Source organism: Seriola aureovittata, chromosome 23 (genome assembly GCF_021018895.1).
Source record: "Seriola aureovittata isolate HTS-2021-v1 ecotype China chromosome 23, ASM2101889v1, whole genome shotgun sequence".
Classification (NCBI taxonomy): Eukaryota; Metazoa; Chordata; class Actinopteri; order Carangiformes; family Carangidae; genus Seriola; species Seriola aureovittata.
This window is the reverse complement of record NC_079386.1, coordinates 19,312,276-19,327,275: the sequence shown is the minus strand read 5'-3', so window position 1 is coordinate 19,327,275 and position 15,000 is coordinate 19,312,276. Positions and strand designations below refer to the sequence as shown.

Genomic DNA, 15,000 nt, shown 5'->3' with positions numbered 1-15,000 from the left:
TTAAAAAAAAAGTTTCAGAGTGAAACAAAATGTTCCTGTTCAACGTGACGTTAATTTAACACAGTTCTAATTCATCAAATATTAATTATTAATCTGATACACGTGCACAAAGGCATGACTGATCTTTACAGCTGACTGTCAAACAGCAATAAATCACTGCACACACACACACACACACACACACACACACACACACACACACACACACAGCAGATCATTATGATTCTGATTAATGAATTTACTGTAATATTAATATTTGAAACTGTCTCTCACCTTCAGCTGCTGCGACTGGAACAAAGAGGAAAAGACGACTGACAACTGAGTCATCAACCAGAGAGACACAGAGAGAGTGTGTGTGTGTGTGTGTGTGTGTGTGTGTGTGTGTGTGTGTGTGTGTGTGAGTGTGTGTTAATAACAGTGGGTTTAAACTCTGTTGTTTTTGTCGCTCTGCAAAATGACACACGTCGCTCACACACACTGTGAAGCCTGGTATTACAGGAACACAGGTCACTGTCACACTGTCAGCTGCATTAATACCAGGCTGTAACACACACACACACACACACCACACACACACACACACACACACACACACAGAGTTGCGTTCATGGACGCCTTCAGAAAGGAACACGTCTCATTATCCCTGAGATAATAGCAGGTGTGTGTCGGTGTGTGCGTACCTGTGCAGCTCTGACGCTGCTGTTCCACCAACACCTGACGTTTACACCTGAGCGCCGATGATTGACAGCCGAGAACTGACGGGACATTCAGCTGAAGAGTTAAAGTGATATTTTACATTGTGATGTCAGAACACTGGGTCACATGATCCTTCATCACCTGGAACACACTGATGTTTATTTACACACCGACTTGCTGCTGTCAAATCTCTCTAGAGTAGCAAATGTGGATGAATCCGCCGATGAAAGTAGTCCCAGCACCTGCACCATTTCCTGCTGTTTTTTGAATGAAAACTGCTTAAAATGAGTTAATTAATAGTAAAATTAATAATAATAATAATAATTTAAATAGGTTAAATGAAACTATAGATTTAGGAGGTGTCAGGACAGGTGCATGAATGTCTGCTTCAGTTCAGGACTGGTTTGAGTATTAAATGAACAATCTTCTATATGACAAATATCTCTCTACACATTTTGTAAACGTCATCTTAACTTGAGCTATCGCGACGTCTCGATGGACAATGTATTAACTGACATTAACGCTGCGCATTACACTAACGCAGATCAATTAAACTGCGTCACGTGGAGAAACACAAACCAAACGTCGTTAGATTAACGTCCATTAAATTCACCTTTTTATTGGGCTTTGACTGAACACCTCCATGAGCTAACCCAGGTCGACACAGGTTATCAGCCCAGCGGGGCCAGGTACCGTTAGCTTAGCAATCGCTAAGTTATCAGCTAACGCTAGCACCAAATGTTCAGTCAGAACCAGTGGATATCACCGCAGCTCCAGGACATGTTTAGCCTAGCTTAGCATAAACACCTGCAGCAGAGGGAAACTGTTAGCCTGCCTCCATCCAAACACCTTTCAAAGGTGTAAAAATATATATATATATAAAGACACATTAAAGGAACTATTAGGTTTTGCTATAGCTACATAGCTAACATTAGCATTAACAGCTGTTTACTCCTTATATTTTCTGGTTCTTGGCAACAATAAACTTTATATAATTAATATTAATATTGTTTATTTGGTGAAATAAATGGACATCAGTTACACAGCTACCTGTTGACTACCTGTCTCCCTCCGACAGACGACAGTTTAACGCAGGTGATGAGGAATAAATCAGGTGACACTGTGTGACAGTGTGAAAACACGTGGAGCTGAATATCTCCATTTATTCTTATATGTGCAGCAGAGGAAGTGGAAACAGACTGACAATGACAGGTCTGCACACAGACTGTGAGTCACACACACACACACACACACACACACACACACACACACACACACACAGACAGGAGTGTGTGTATAGTTTTATTGGTGCGATACAAGGTGATACAAACCAAATATTCACTGTTTACAGAAACATTAGAGGCTACAGTCTGTTCATAAAGCATTTAAATCCATATCAAACAACAACACTCTTCATCATCATCATCATCATCATCATCATGGTAATTAAGTTGAAACAGCTAAATCAGGAAGTGACATCAGAAACACACGCACGAGCCAAATCACATACAAACACACAGTCTGTACATGTGACTGTATGTTCACACACACACACACACACACACACACACACACACACACACACACACATACACACCAACAGCCCTGTGTAAGAAGCATGACATACAAAAAGCTGTAGAAAAATACTCTTAAAAAACCAAACACACAAAACAGCGACGACGACGACCTGGAATGTTCTGGATGTCATTGGACTGTAACATGGACGACACACCGGCAACACGCTGGGCAACCCTGCCGCTGTCGGGCTCTCTGACTCCGCCCCTTTAAGTGAAGGCTGATGTTAAAATGTGATTATTTATCTCGTTAAGCTTTCTGTATTTCTAAATGAATTCTGACGCACACAGGCGACAGGAAGCAAAACAAAGATTCAGAAAAACGTCTTTTGTGGCAACAAATTTAACATTATCAGTCATTTATTTATTAATTGCTTGTTTTATTTTACTTTTATTGGTTTCTAATAGCTTTAATTTACACACCTTTTTTACTAATCGGTCTTAATTATTTTATTTTCTTAATGGTTTTTAATTCATACACATCGTTTATGTGTTTGTTTTAATTGTCTAATGTTTTATCTTCACACTCAGTTATTGGTGCTTTGTGCAGCTGGAATGAAATGTGCTGTAGAAATAAAGTTTTGCTTTGTAATTAATTTAAATCAGCGTGAACTAATAAACTATGTTCACACATTAACGTATTTAAAACAGTTAAGTGAAATCCCATGAAGGTTTGTTAAATGCTGTTAAAACAGACTTTTTGTTACCATGACGCCAGTCTTCAGTAGCTCATGGAGAAACGAACATGAGTGTGAATGCATTATCTTAAAAATACAATTTAATTTAATTTTCTTAAAGTTTGACTAAAAGAAAATGAGAAGAAACTGAGGAGGATAATTTACTTCATTCACATCAAAACTAGAGAAACTTTAGCAGTTACCTGTGGAACTGATTTTTATAGCTACTTCTCTGGATTAGCTGAGCCTGCTAATTAAGCTAGCTGTTAAAACTGCTACACAAGTGGAACAAACTGGTTCATAGACACGTAGCTAAAGTTAATGTAGCTTTCTACTGGCACCTGCGAACATTATTAAAATACACTGATTAATGTCAGTTCACTACATTTGTGCTTCTTATTCTAGCTTGCGCTAATTTGGCAGTTAATAGTTTGTGTTAGCGAGTCTGCTAGCTAATGTAAGCAATAGCTAGGTAGCTATCTAAACCAGCTTCTTTTAAATCTAAATGAACAGCTAAAGCTAATTTTTCTCTCTGCTAACATCATGAATCAACACTCATCCATTCTCTGCATTAGCATCATGCTACAGTTAAGCTAACCTGTTTTTAATTTTGATTCATTTTCTTTTTCTGCGCTTTATTTTGACTTTTAAATTGATGATAAATAGTGAGAATAATACTTTAACGCACCTTGTTTATCATTTATAATTAGCAAATGTGTAATTAACCGTTTAAGTGAGAGAGGACATTTAAGTTTTAATTAAATCTTTGGTTAGTATTTGTTCTTTTTGTTCATTATGGTTTTACACATCAGCCTCCATTTCCACAAATACATTAACACGTCGAGCTGCATTAAAGTCTGTTAGAAACCGTTTATCAACTGGTTATTAACTGGTTATAAACTGGTTATAGATGTTAATATGGGGTTAAAGTCAGGTGTTAAATTTATGATCGAGCTCCTGAAGCCCTGAGAGAAGAGATCTTTTAAATATATTTCAAAATAAGACGTAACAGCACAAGATAAAAGACTTTCTGTGAGAATTAAACTGTAAATCCAAAATGGCCGACTGCCGAGAAAGAAAAACAGCGTTGCCTTCAAGCGTCGCCGGTGTGTGTGGAAGCAAAAAAAACCCCAAACATCTGTCCATCACTCTTTGTTTCACACTCACACACGTACAGTACGACATTGTACAGGTAACACGTTGTTTTTTTTACTGCTAGGTTTAAGTACAGGCACTATAGAGTGAAGCATTGTGGGATGTTGAGTGCTCAGCTGCTCTGTTTTAGCTAGCAGCTTCTTCAGCGCTGAACGCCTGAACTTTGTGACAAAGTTTTAACGATGATTCAAAGTTTGAGAGAGTTAACGCAACAATAAACTGACTTCCTGTTTATAATTAGATTAATTAGATGAACGTTTCTGTTAAAGTGAAAATGATCAGACAGTTTTTCCTCCGAGTTTCTGCCACTAAACTACAAATAAACAAATAATAAACGACGTGTTTCTGAGCCACAAACTCGACACTGACGAGGAACAGAAATCATAGAAATAATAACTTAGTGTTTAATAACTGAAGTTAAATTGTATGAATGTGACGTCTACTGGTTAACAACAACAGCTCTACCGGCTAACTAGCTAGCATCTGTAATACGAGTTTATACCACCGCTTAGTTAGCAGTTAGCATCTGAAGGCTATCAGTATAGATATAGGCACAGGTAGAGGAACTGATGGTGTGTGTGACTGACGATGACATCATTTCCTCCTGGAATGAAACGGTGTGTGTGTGTGTGTGTGTGTGTGTGTGTGTGTGTTAGTCGCTCAGGTATGTGTGGATGTAGATCTGTTGTTGGATCCAGGGGGTGAAGTGCGTCACGTTGCTGTAAACTCCGGGTCCGAGAACTTTACTGAAGCACACGCTGCCCCACGACGTCAGGCCGAACAACGTCCAGCGACCGCCGTCCTCCTCACACACCAGCGGGCCGCCGCTGTCGCCCTGAACACACACACACACACACACACACACACACACGGTCAGAAACCAGTAAGAATCATAATTCAGTTGTACAAGTTTTGCTGCAAAGCTTTTTGTTGTTGTTGTTGTTGTTTTTTGTTAAAAAAAAAAGAACAAAACTCAACAGATTTACTTATAATATATGAATGAACCCGACCAGATGTTGGTGCAGATGTTACCATGCAGGAGTCAACGGTTCCAGCGTCGTAACCGGCGCAAAGCATCCTGGGAGTGATGGTCTTCATGTCGAAGTACGACTGACACTGAGACAGAGAGATGATCCGAACCTCCCCCTCCTGCAGCTTGAAGGGCACTGCACACACACACACACACACACACACACACACACACACACACACACACACACACACACACACACACTCTGTTACTGTTACAGCTGTTGTGAAGCGACGGTCCTCACAAGTGTAGGAAGACAGACTCACTCCTGTTGCCCATGTGACCCCAGCCTGTGATGTAACAGTAGGAGTCAGGTGACGGCAGCTGGTCGAGCTGCGGCAGACACACGGGCCGGACGAACGCCGTCTCCTCCACCTGCAACAACACGCCTCATCAATACTGTCCGATCACTGCTGATAATCAATACTCAGTATCGGTGCCGTCTGACCTCGGAGTCCAGCTGCACCACACTGATGTCGTAGTCGACCACCGCCCGGTTGTAGCGCGGGTGTACGATGATGGAGCGCACCCCGCGGCTCTGGCTGTGAACACCTGGGTGGTCCAGGTTGTTCAGACCCAGCACCACCCTCCACAGCTCGGCGCTCTCTCTCCTGAGCGGGAACATTAAACATCAGTCCTTAACGCCCTCAGGCCACACCTCCTCCCCTCCCCCCTCCCCTAACCTCCATCTCCCCCGTCTCACCCCTCGAAGCAGTGTGCGACGGTCAGAGCCCACCGCCGGGCGATCAGGACGCAGCCGCACACGTGTCCGCTCTGCCCGCTCTGCAGCGAGCACTGCCACGGCCACGCCCCCCGCCGGGACACACGCCCTCCCAGAATCCTCTTCTTCCTGTGGGGGTAGACTCCCACCGCCGGGCGGAGACCACACTCTGACAGAGAGAGAGGGGGAGGAGTCTCAGTCTGCTGCTCAATAACAGTGAGCAGCAACTAACCTCGTTAGTTACTGATCAGATGTCTCTTTCAGAATAAGAGACAGGAACTAACAATTAAAGTCTGAAGACTGTTTTTACTTTGGCTCCATCTAGTGGAGACGACGAGAACGACACACACACACACACACACACACACACTCACACTCACACATACACACAGATACACTAATACACTAACTCAGGGTTAAATGTGTGTGTGTGTGTGTGTGTGTGTGTGTGTGTCATTATCATCAGTCATGTATCTATAAATGATTTTAAACATATACTTTTATCCAACAGTTGCTATAGAAACCACAATAATAACATATTTTATAATAATTTTATTATTTTGATTAAAATGTGAACATACAACACAAACTTTGCTTTAACCTCCTGATTTATAATCAATAATAACACAAACATTACTGATTGGTTTATAACCCAATATAATGGAGTTGTAAGCGGTGTAAATGTTGAGAAACTGAGCCTTAAAACCAGCCGTCAGGACTTCTGGAACTTTGTGATGTCACAACAAAGCAGTCACCAAGCCCCGCCCACCTGGACCCACAATCCAAACCTTGCAGGACTTGGTTTCTCTGAGTGTTTTTACCTGAAATCTGCTGTATTTTTATTGGATCACTCAGAAAACAGTCAGCCAATCAGAAGAGAGGCTCAGAGCCTCCTCTCTTCTGATTGGCTCACTGACCTGTTGTTACTAGAGCTCCAGAGAGAAGCCTGAGAGAGGAGATGTAAAACTACAGAGATGGTTTTTATATCTTCTGATGGATCAACACTTCAAGTAAAACACAGAAGAAAAAACATGGAGCTTTAAATTCTGACGTGAAGAAGAAAGATTTACCTTCTCTGGTGCAAAGCACTGACACTCTCCTCCTGGAATGACACGCATGACTGTAGAGAGAGAGACTCTGTTTAATACTCATGATCCAGCTAACGTGGCTAACGTAGCTAACGTAGCTAATGTAGCTAACATAGCTAACGTGGCTAACGTAGCTAACGTAGCTAACATAGCTAACGTAGCTAACATAGCTAACGTAGCTAACGTAGCTAATGTAGCTAACGTAGCTAACGTAGTTAATGTAGCTAACGTAGCTAACGTAGCTAATGTAGCTAACATAGCTAACGTAGCTAACGTAGCTAATGTAGCTAACGTAGCTAACATAGCTAACGTAGCTAACGTAGCTAATGTAGCTAACGTAGCTAACGTAGCTAATGTAGCTAACATAGCTAACGTAGCTAACGTAGCTAATGTAGCTAACGTAGCTAACATAGCTAACGTAGCTAACGTAGCTAATGTAGCTAACGTAGCTAACATAGCCTCCGGATGTCTCAGCTGTCGTGTGTATTCATGTGGTTCTAACAGGTTCTGTTACCTTCTCTTCTCCAGTCGGGCCTGTAGAGCAGAACCGTTCCTCAGGTTCCACTCAGGGTGGACGTGTAACCAACGGCGACGGCCCGGGACTCCAGGCTGGTCGGGTACCATGGAAACAGAGGGAATCCTGCAGAGAAACACACACAGTGTATTTAATCTGTCATATTGTTAGAGAGAGTGTGTGTGTGTGTGTGTGTGTGTGTGTGTGTGTGTGTGTGTGTGTGTGTGTTACTAACCTTACCCTAGTCCCAGCTGGTTGCAGGTCAGTTTGCTCAGCTCGTGGTTCCACTCGTCTGCACAGACCTGATACTCTGCTGCCGTCCTGAACACCGTCAATACAGAACCTGATTGATCGGACAGAGACACTGCAGAGACAAAAGATCAATACACAACCTGATCAATACACAACCTGATCAATAACACTGATCAATAACACTGATCAATACACAACCTGATCAATACACAACCTGATCAATAACACTGATCAATACACAACCTGATCAATAACACTGATCAATACACAACCTGATCAATAACACTGATCAATACACAACCTGATCAATACACAACCTGATCAATACACAACCTGATCAATAACACTGATCAATACACAACCTGATCAATACACAACCTGATCAATAACACTGATCAATAACACTGATCAATACACAACCTGATCAATAACTCTGTCTACCAATTATTTTCTGAATGAATTGATCAAATGTTTATATATATATATATATGTAACACACAGTGTGAGGTGATGAATTCACACAGCTTCATCAATACAACCAATAAAATCCATCAATGTCAATCAATTAATCAATCAATCAATTGTGTGTTTCTGTGTGTGTGTGTGTGTGTGTGTGTGTGTTTCTGTGTGTGTGTGTTTCTGTGTGTGTGTGTGTGTTTCTCTGTGTGTGTGTGTTTCTGTGTGTGTGTGTGTGTGTGTGTGTTTCTGTGTGTGTGTGTGTGTGTTTCTCTGTGTGTTTCTCTGTGTGTGAGTGTGTGTGTGTGTATGTGTGTGTGTGTGTGTTTCTCTGTGTGTGTGTGTTTCTGTGTGTGTGTGTGTGTGTGTTTCTGTGTGTGTGTGTGTGTGTGTGTTTCTCTTTGTGTGAGTGTGTGTGTGTGTGTGTGTGTGTGTGAGTGTGTGTGTTTCTCTGTGTGTGTGTGTGTGTGTTTCTCTGAGTGTGAGTGTGTGTGTGTGTGTGTTTCTGTGTGTGTGTGTGTTTCTCTGTGTGTGAGTGTGTGTGTGTGTGAGTGTGTGTGTTTCTGTGTGTGTGTGTGTGTGTGTGTGTGTGTGTTTCTCTGTGTGTGTGTGTGTGTTTCTCTGTGTGTGTGTTGTGTGTGTGTGAGTGTGTGTGTGTGTGTGTGTTTCTCTGTGTGTGAGTGTGTGTGTGTGTGTTTCTCTGTGTGTGTGTGTGTGTGTGTGTTTCTCTGTGTGTGAGTGTGTGTGTGTTTCTCTGTGTGTGTGTGTGTGTGTGTGTGTGTGTGTGTGAGTGAGTGTGTGTGTGTGTGGTGTGTGTGTGTGTTGTGTGTGTGTGTGTGTGTGTGTGTGTGTGTGTTTCTCTGTGTGTGAGTGTGTGTGTGTGTGTGTGTGGTGTGTGTGTGTGTGTGTGTGAGTGTGTGTGTGTGTGTGTGTGTGTGTGTGTGTTTCTCTGTGTGTGAGTGTGTGTGTGTGTGTGTGTGTGTGTTTCTCTGTGTGTGTGTGTGTGTGTGTTTCTCTGTGTGTGTGTGTGTGTGTGTGTGTGTGTGTGTTTCTCTCTGTGTGTGTGTGTGTGTGTGTGTGTGTGTGTGTGTGTGTGTGTGTGTGTGTGTGAGTGTGTGTGTGTGTGTTACCACAGTTCCACTCGTCAGAACTGTCTGAACAGTGCTTGTTGCCGTCACACCACAGAGTCCGATGGACACACTGGTGGTTGTTACACGACAGCTCGTTGTCTCTGCACACGGCTGAGGACACATTGATCAATAATCAATATTTGGTAACACTGGAATGACACCGGCTGATGATGATGATGATGAAGAGTAGCAGTCTCACAGCAGTTGGTCTCGTCCACCAGCAGGGGGCAGTCTGGGAAGCCGTCACAGATCATACTGGCTTTGATGCACACCTTGCTGCCGGGACACTCCCACAGAGCGCGCTCAGAACAGCCTGACAGACAGACAGGTGACATCATCACTGACATCATCGCTGACATCATGTGCTGCTGCTGGGAGGGACTCTTATTTTGAAGTGTCTCACCACAGTTGTCCTCGTCGCTGTGGTCGTCACAGTCCAGGTGTCCGTCGCAGCGTTTGGACGCCAGGACGCAGCGTCCCGACCGACACTTGAAGTGGCTGGGGGAGCACTCTGTCGCCATGGCAATGCATCAGAAACAACAACAAGAACAACGAGGTAAACATCTAAATATGACTGAAAATAAACTTTTCTTCAGCACTGTTGCCGTGACGACAAGGTCCGTACCGTCGACGCCGGGCTCCGGCAGCAGGCAGGTGGCGTTTCCCCCCTCCTCCGGAAACTGACTACAGTCCGAGTCCTCAGGCCACTGCAATCCCACAATGCCGAGCACCGACTCACACTTCTCCTTCGCACTACGACACAACGACCTGCGGGGCGAGAGACAGAGAGAGAATAACTAGTCCTGATCATTAACTAACTGACTAGTTACTAACTAACTGAGTGACACACTAACTAACTAACAACTAACTGATGGACTCAATGACTAACACAATAATTAACTAACTACATGACTGACTAATTAACTCACCAACTAACCCAGACACTAACCAAGACAGATTGACATAAATCATTGTCTGATTAACTTCCTGACTGACACTTAACTACCTAAAAGACAGAGTAATTAACCAACTAACTTACAAACCAGCTCACAGACTAACTAACTATAGTTTGTCAGACTAACCGTTAGACTGACTAACTGGTTCACCTCATGGAGCTAACCCTGACTAAATAACTAGATGACTATGACTAACTAACAAAACTGGACCCTCTGCAGGCTGACAGTGGTGGGTTAACAGACTGACTAGTAGCTGACCTGCAGAGTGGTAGGTAAACAGATTAACTAGTAGCTGACCTGCAGAGTGGTAGGTTAACAGATTAACTAGTAGCTGACCTGCAGGGTGGGACCCTCTGCAGGCTGACAGTGGTAGGTTAACAGATTAACTAGTAGCTGACCTGCAGAGTGGTAGGTTAACAGATTAACTAGTAGCTGACCTGCAGGGCGGGACCCTCTGCAGGCTGACCATGGTAGGTTAACAGATTAACTAGTAGCTGACCTGCAGAGTGGTAGGTTAACAGATTAACTAGTAGCTGACCCGCAGAGTGGTAGGTTAACAGATTAACTAGTAGCTGACCTGCAGGGCGGGACCCTCTGCAGGCTGACCGTGGTAGGTTAACAGATTAACTAGTAGCTGACCTGCAGAGTGGTAGGTTAACAGATTAACTAGTAGCTGACCCGCAGAGTGGTAGGTTAACAGATTAACTAGTAGCTGACCTGCAGGGCGGGACCCTCTGCAGGCTGACCATGGTAGGTTAACAGATTAACTAGTAGCTGACCCGCAGAGTGGTAGGTTAACAGATTAACTAGTAGCTGACCTGCAGGGCGGGACCCTCTGCAGGCTGACCATGGTAGGTTAACAGATTAACTAGTAGCTGACCTGCAGAGTGGTAGGTTAACAGATTAACTAGTAGCTGACCTGCAGAGTGGTAGGTTAACAGATTAACTAGTAGCTGACCTGCAGGGCGGGACCTCTGCAGGCTGACAGTGGTAGGTTAACAGATTAACTAGTAGCTGACCTGCAGAGTGGTAGGTTAACAGATTAACTAGTAGCTGACCTGCAGGGCGGGACCCTCTGCAGGCTGACCATGGTAGGTTAACAGATTAACTAGTAGCTGACCTGCAGAGTGGTAGGTTAACAGATAACTAGTAGCTGACCCGCAGAGTGGTAGGTTAACAGATTAACTAGTAGCTGACTGCAGGGCGGGACCCTCTGCAGGCTGACCGTGGTAGGTTAACAGATTAACTAGTAGCTGACCTGCAGAGTGGTAGGTTAACAGATTAACTAGTAGCTGACCCGCAGAGTGGTAGGTTAACAGATTAACTAGTAGCTGACCTGCAGGGCGGGACCCTCTGCAGGCTGACCATGGTAGGTTAACAGATTAACTAGTAGCTGACCCGCAGAGTGGTAGGTTAACAGATTAACTAGTAGCTGACCTGCAGGGCGGGACCCTCTGCAGGCTGACCATGGTAGGTTAACAGATTAACTAGTAGCTGACCTGCAGAGTGGTAGGTTAACAGATTAACTAGTAGCTGACCTGCAGAGTGGTAGGTTAACAGATTAACTAGTAGCTGACCTGCAGGGCGGGACCCTCTGCAGGCTGACCATGGTAGGTTAACAGATTAACTAGTAGCTGACCCGCAGAGTGGTAGGTTAACAGATTAACTAGTAGCTGACCTGCAGGGCGGGACCCTCTGCAGGCTGACCGGGTCACACTTGGGCACCAGCAGCGTGCAGGCGTAGAACATGAGGTACTGGTAGCAGCCGGTCTGGACCAGGGCGGGGAACAGCGAGGACTCCCAGGACACGGAGCTCTCCCTCTGGGACAGGTGACCCAGGTAGTTGGGGTAGCTGGTCAGGTTGTAGGGCAGGTTCATGCACAGCTCCAGACTGATGGGCTCACAGCGAGCTGGGACACAGGGAGGACAGTCAGGACCAGAACCCACCAGCAGGGGGAGACAGAGTCCAACTACAGTGTTTGTGTACGTGGTGAAGACTTACTGCAGTTGTTGTTGTTGTTGTTGTTGCGGGGGTCACAGGCGGCGTTGCCCCCTGCACACACTGACGGACAGGAAGTGGAGATACAGCTGGGCTGACCGGGAACACACACACCCTGAGCTGGAAACACACAGACACACACACACACACACACACACACAGAAAGATGGATGTAGGAAAACAAAGATGGGTGAACAGATCAGAGATGGGTGTGATGGACAGATGTCTCACTCTGCTCTCTGCTGCAGTGCTCCTCGTCACTGCCGTCTTTACAGTCGTCCTCTCCGTCACAACGAAACGCAGAGGGAATACACTGACCGTTCCTGCACTCCAGCAGACCCTGACTCTTACAGGCTACACACACACACACACACACACACACACACACACACACACACACACACACAATAACATTTAACAGATATCAGTCCATTTCAGCTCCATGAATCATCAGCCTGTGACTCAGTGTTTCTCTGTTGGTGGAAACTGAGAGTTTATTTCCTGTAGAGTTCATGTAGACAACGTGAGACTTGACTTTTATTTTGACGGTATTGATGCTCTGATGTCATGTGATGGTGTGTTGTCTATAAAGTGTGAAGAGTGTAGGTCATTGTCCTGGATGAATTAAGGCTGTGTAGGTTGATCTGACGTCAGACTCTAACTGTGGCTGTTGAAAAGACTCATGATTCATTCTCTGGCAGCGACAAACAGACGAGTCTTTTTCGATGGAAGGAGTCGAACGCCTCCTCTCACTCTCCATCTCTGAGACACATGATCACGCTCATGTCTCATCTACAAGAACAAAAGTCTACAAGAACCTTGCTGCCGAAGCTCTTGTTCCTACGTGATTTCAGAGCTTTAATTGTGACAAAGCAGCTGCCAAATAAATGAACTGTAATGTAATTAAATGTAACATAATGTAACGTAATGTAATTTCATAGAGCATAATGTAATAAAATTTAAATATAATGTAACGTAACATAATGTAATTTAATGTAATAGACCTGTAACCTGACATAATGTGATATATAAAACATAATATAATGTGAAGTATCATAATATAATATAATGTATTATAATAAAATATAATATAATATAATATAATATAATATAATATAATATAATATATTGTGATGTATTGTAATAAAATATAATAAAGTATAATATAATATAATATAATATAATATAATATAATATAATATAATATATTGTGGTGTTTTCCATGGTCACTTACAGCAGTTGAGCTCGTCCGTCTTGTCCAGACAGTCGTGGTCTCCGTCACACAACCAGTCTCTGGACACACAGCGACCATCACCACAACGATGTTCACGACTCAGGTCACACACTAACACACACACACACACACACACACACACACACACACACACATACACACACAGTTATAATGTACTTCATAATAAAAGAGCTCAGTGCTGCTGCTCTCTGCTCACCAAAATAAAAGCACAAAGCCCTCGCTAACAGCTGAGAGACACAGGTAACCCCCACTACATGATCTGTGTGTGTGTGTGTGTGTGTGTGTGTGTGTGTGTGTGTGTGTGTGTGTGTGGTGTGTGTGTGTGTTCTCCCACCACAGTTGAGTTCGTCGCTCAGGTCTCCACAGTCGTCATAACCATCACACACCAGAGCGGGCGAGAGACACCGGCCGGTGTTACAGCGAAACTCTCCCTCTGTGCAGACTAGAGAGAGACAGAGAGAGAGAGAGAGAGAGACAGAGAGAGAGAGAGAGAGAGACAGGGAGACAGACAGAGAGAGAGAGAGAGAGAGACAGAGAGAGAGAGAGAGAGAGACAGGGAGACAGACAGAGAGAGAGAGAGACAGGGAGACAGAGAGAGAAAGTGATATTCTGTGATGTGAGCTTCTTCTTCAGGTGTTTTGCTTCATATTTCTGGGTTTCCTTTCCTCTCTTTCTTCTTCAGACACCTCCTCTTGTAAACAGAGGTCAGCGAGAGGGCGAGAGACATAAACAGACAAAGACAAAACTCCCTCTCTCTCTCTCTCTCTACATTCCACTGGCCTCAGCCTATAGTGTCTTTACATCGCCATGACGACGACCTCTGTCACACACGACAACATTTGTAGAACTTCCACGCTGCTGTCGTCCAATCAGTCACCTGCAAACAGGTCACCACGGCAACAAGCTGAAAACTCTCCCTGCTATTTACACACACCACAATACAGTGTGTCTGTGTGTGTGTGTGTCTGTGTGTGTGTCTGTGTGTGTGTGTGTGTGTGTGTGTCTGTGTGTGTGTGTGTGTGTGTGTGTATGTGTGTCTGTGTGTGTGTGTGTGTGTCTGTGTGTGTGTGTGTGTGTCTGTGTGTGTGTGTGTCTGTGTGTTGTGTGTCTGTGTGTGTGTGTGTCTGTGTGTGTGTGTGTCTGTCTGTGTGTGTGTGTGTGTCTTGTGTGTGTGTGTGTGGTGTGTGTGTGTGTGTGTCTGTGTGTGGTGTCTGTGTGTGTGTCTGTGTGTGTATGTGTGTGTGTCTGTGTGTGTGTGTGTATGTGTGTGTGTGTCTGTGTGTGTGTGGTGTGTCTGTGTGTGTCTGTGTGTGTGTCTGTGTGTGTGTGTCTGTGTGTGTGTGTCTGTGTGTGTGTGTGTGTGTGTGGTGTGTGTGTGTGTGTGTGTGTCTGTGTGTGTATGTGTGTGTGTGTCTGTGTGTGTGTGTGTCTGTGTGTGTGTGTCTGTGTGTGTGTGTGTCTGTGTGTTGTGTCTGTGTGTGTGTGTCTGTTGTGTGT

At 44.2% G+C, this 15,000-nt stretch overlaps 1 protein-coding gene across 1 annotated transcript in view; it reads right to left on the bottom strand.

Annotated features, from left to right (window-relative positions):
• Positions 1–1,985: 1,985 nt before the first annotated feature.
• Positions 1,986–15,000, bottom strand: part of corin (corin, serine peptidase) — a 23,502-nt gene continuing 10,487 nt past the window's right edge. Inside the window, exons 8-24 of the mRNA XM_056368863.1 lie at positions 13,838–13,945; positions 13,483–13,593; positions 12,480–12,602; positions 12,252–12,368; positions 11,928–12,159; positions 9,919–10,061; positions 9,697–9,804; positions 9,493–9,606; positions 9,294–9,404; positions 7,696–7,819; positions 7,456–7,581; positions 6,924–6,973; positions 5,836–6,022; positions 5,581–5,743; positions 5,399–5,507; positions 5,135–5,268; positions 1,986–4,937 (exon numbers count right to left, since the gene is read on the bottom strand). Coding sequence (XP_056224838.1) covers positions 4,755–4,937; positions 5,135–5,268; positions 5,399–5,507; positions 5,581–5,743; positions 5,836–6,022; positions 6,924–6,973; positions 7,456–7,581; positions 7,696–7,819; positions 9,294–9,404; positions 9,493–9,606; positions 9,697–9,804; positions 9,919–10,061; positions 11,928–12,159; positions 12,252–12,368; positions 12,480–12,602; positions 13,483–13,593; positions 13,838–13,945 — 2,243 coding nt within the window. The 3' untranslated portion in view covers positions 1,986–4,754. The remainder of the gene's footprint in view (positions 4,938–5,134; positions 5,269–5,398; positions 5,508–5,580; positions 5,744–5,835; positions 6,023–6,923; positions 6,974–7,455; positions 7,582–7,695; positions 7,820–9,293; positions 9,405–9,492; positions 9,607–9,696; positions 9,805–9,918; positions 10,062–11,927; positions 12,160–12,251; positions 12,369–12,479; positions 12,603–13,482; positions 13,594–13,837; positions 13,946–15,000) is intronic.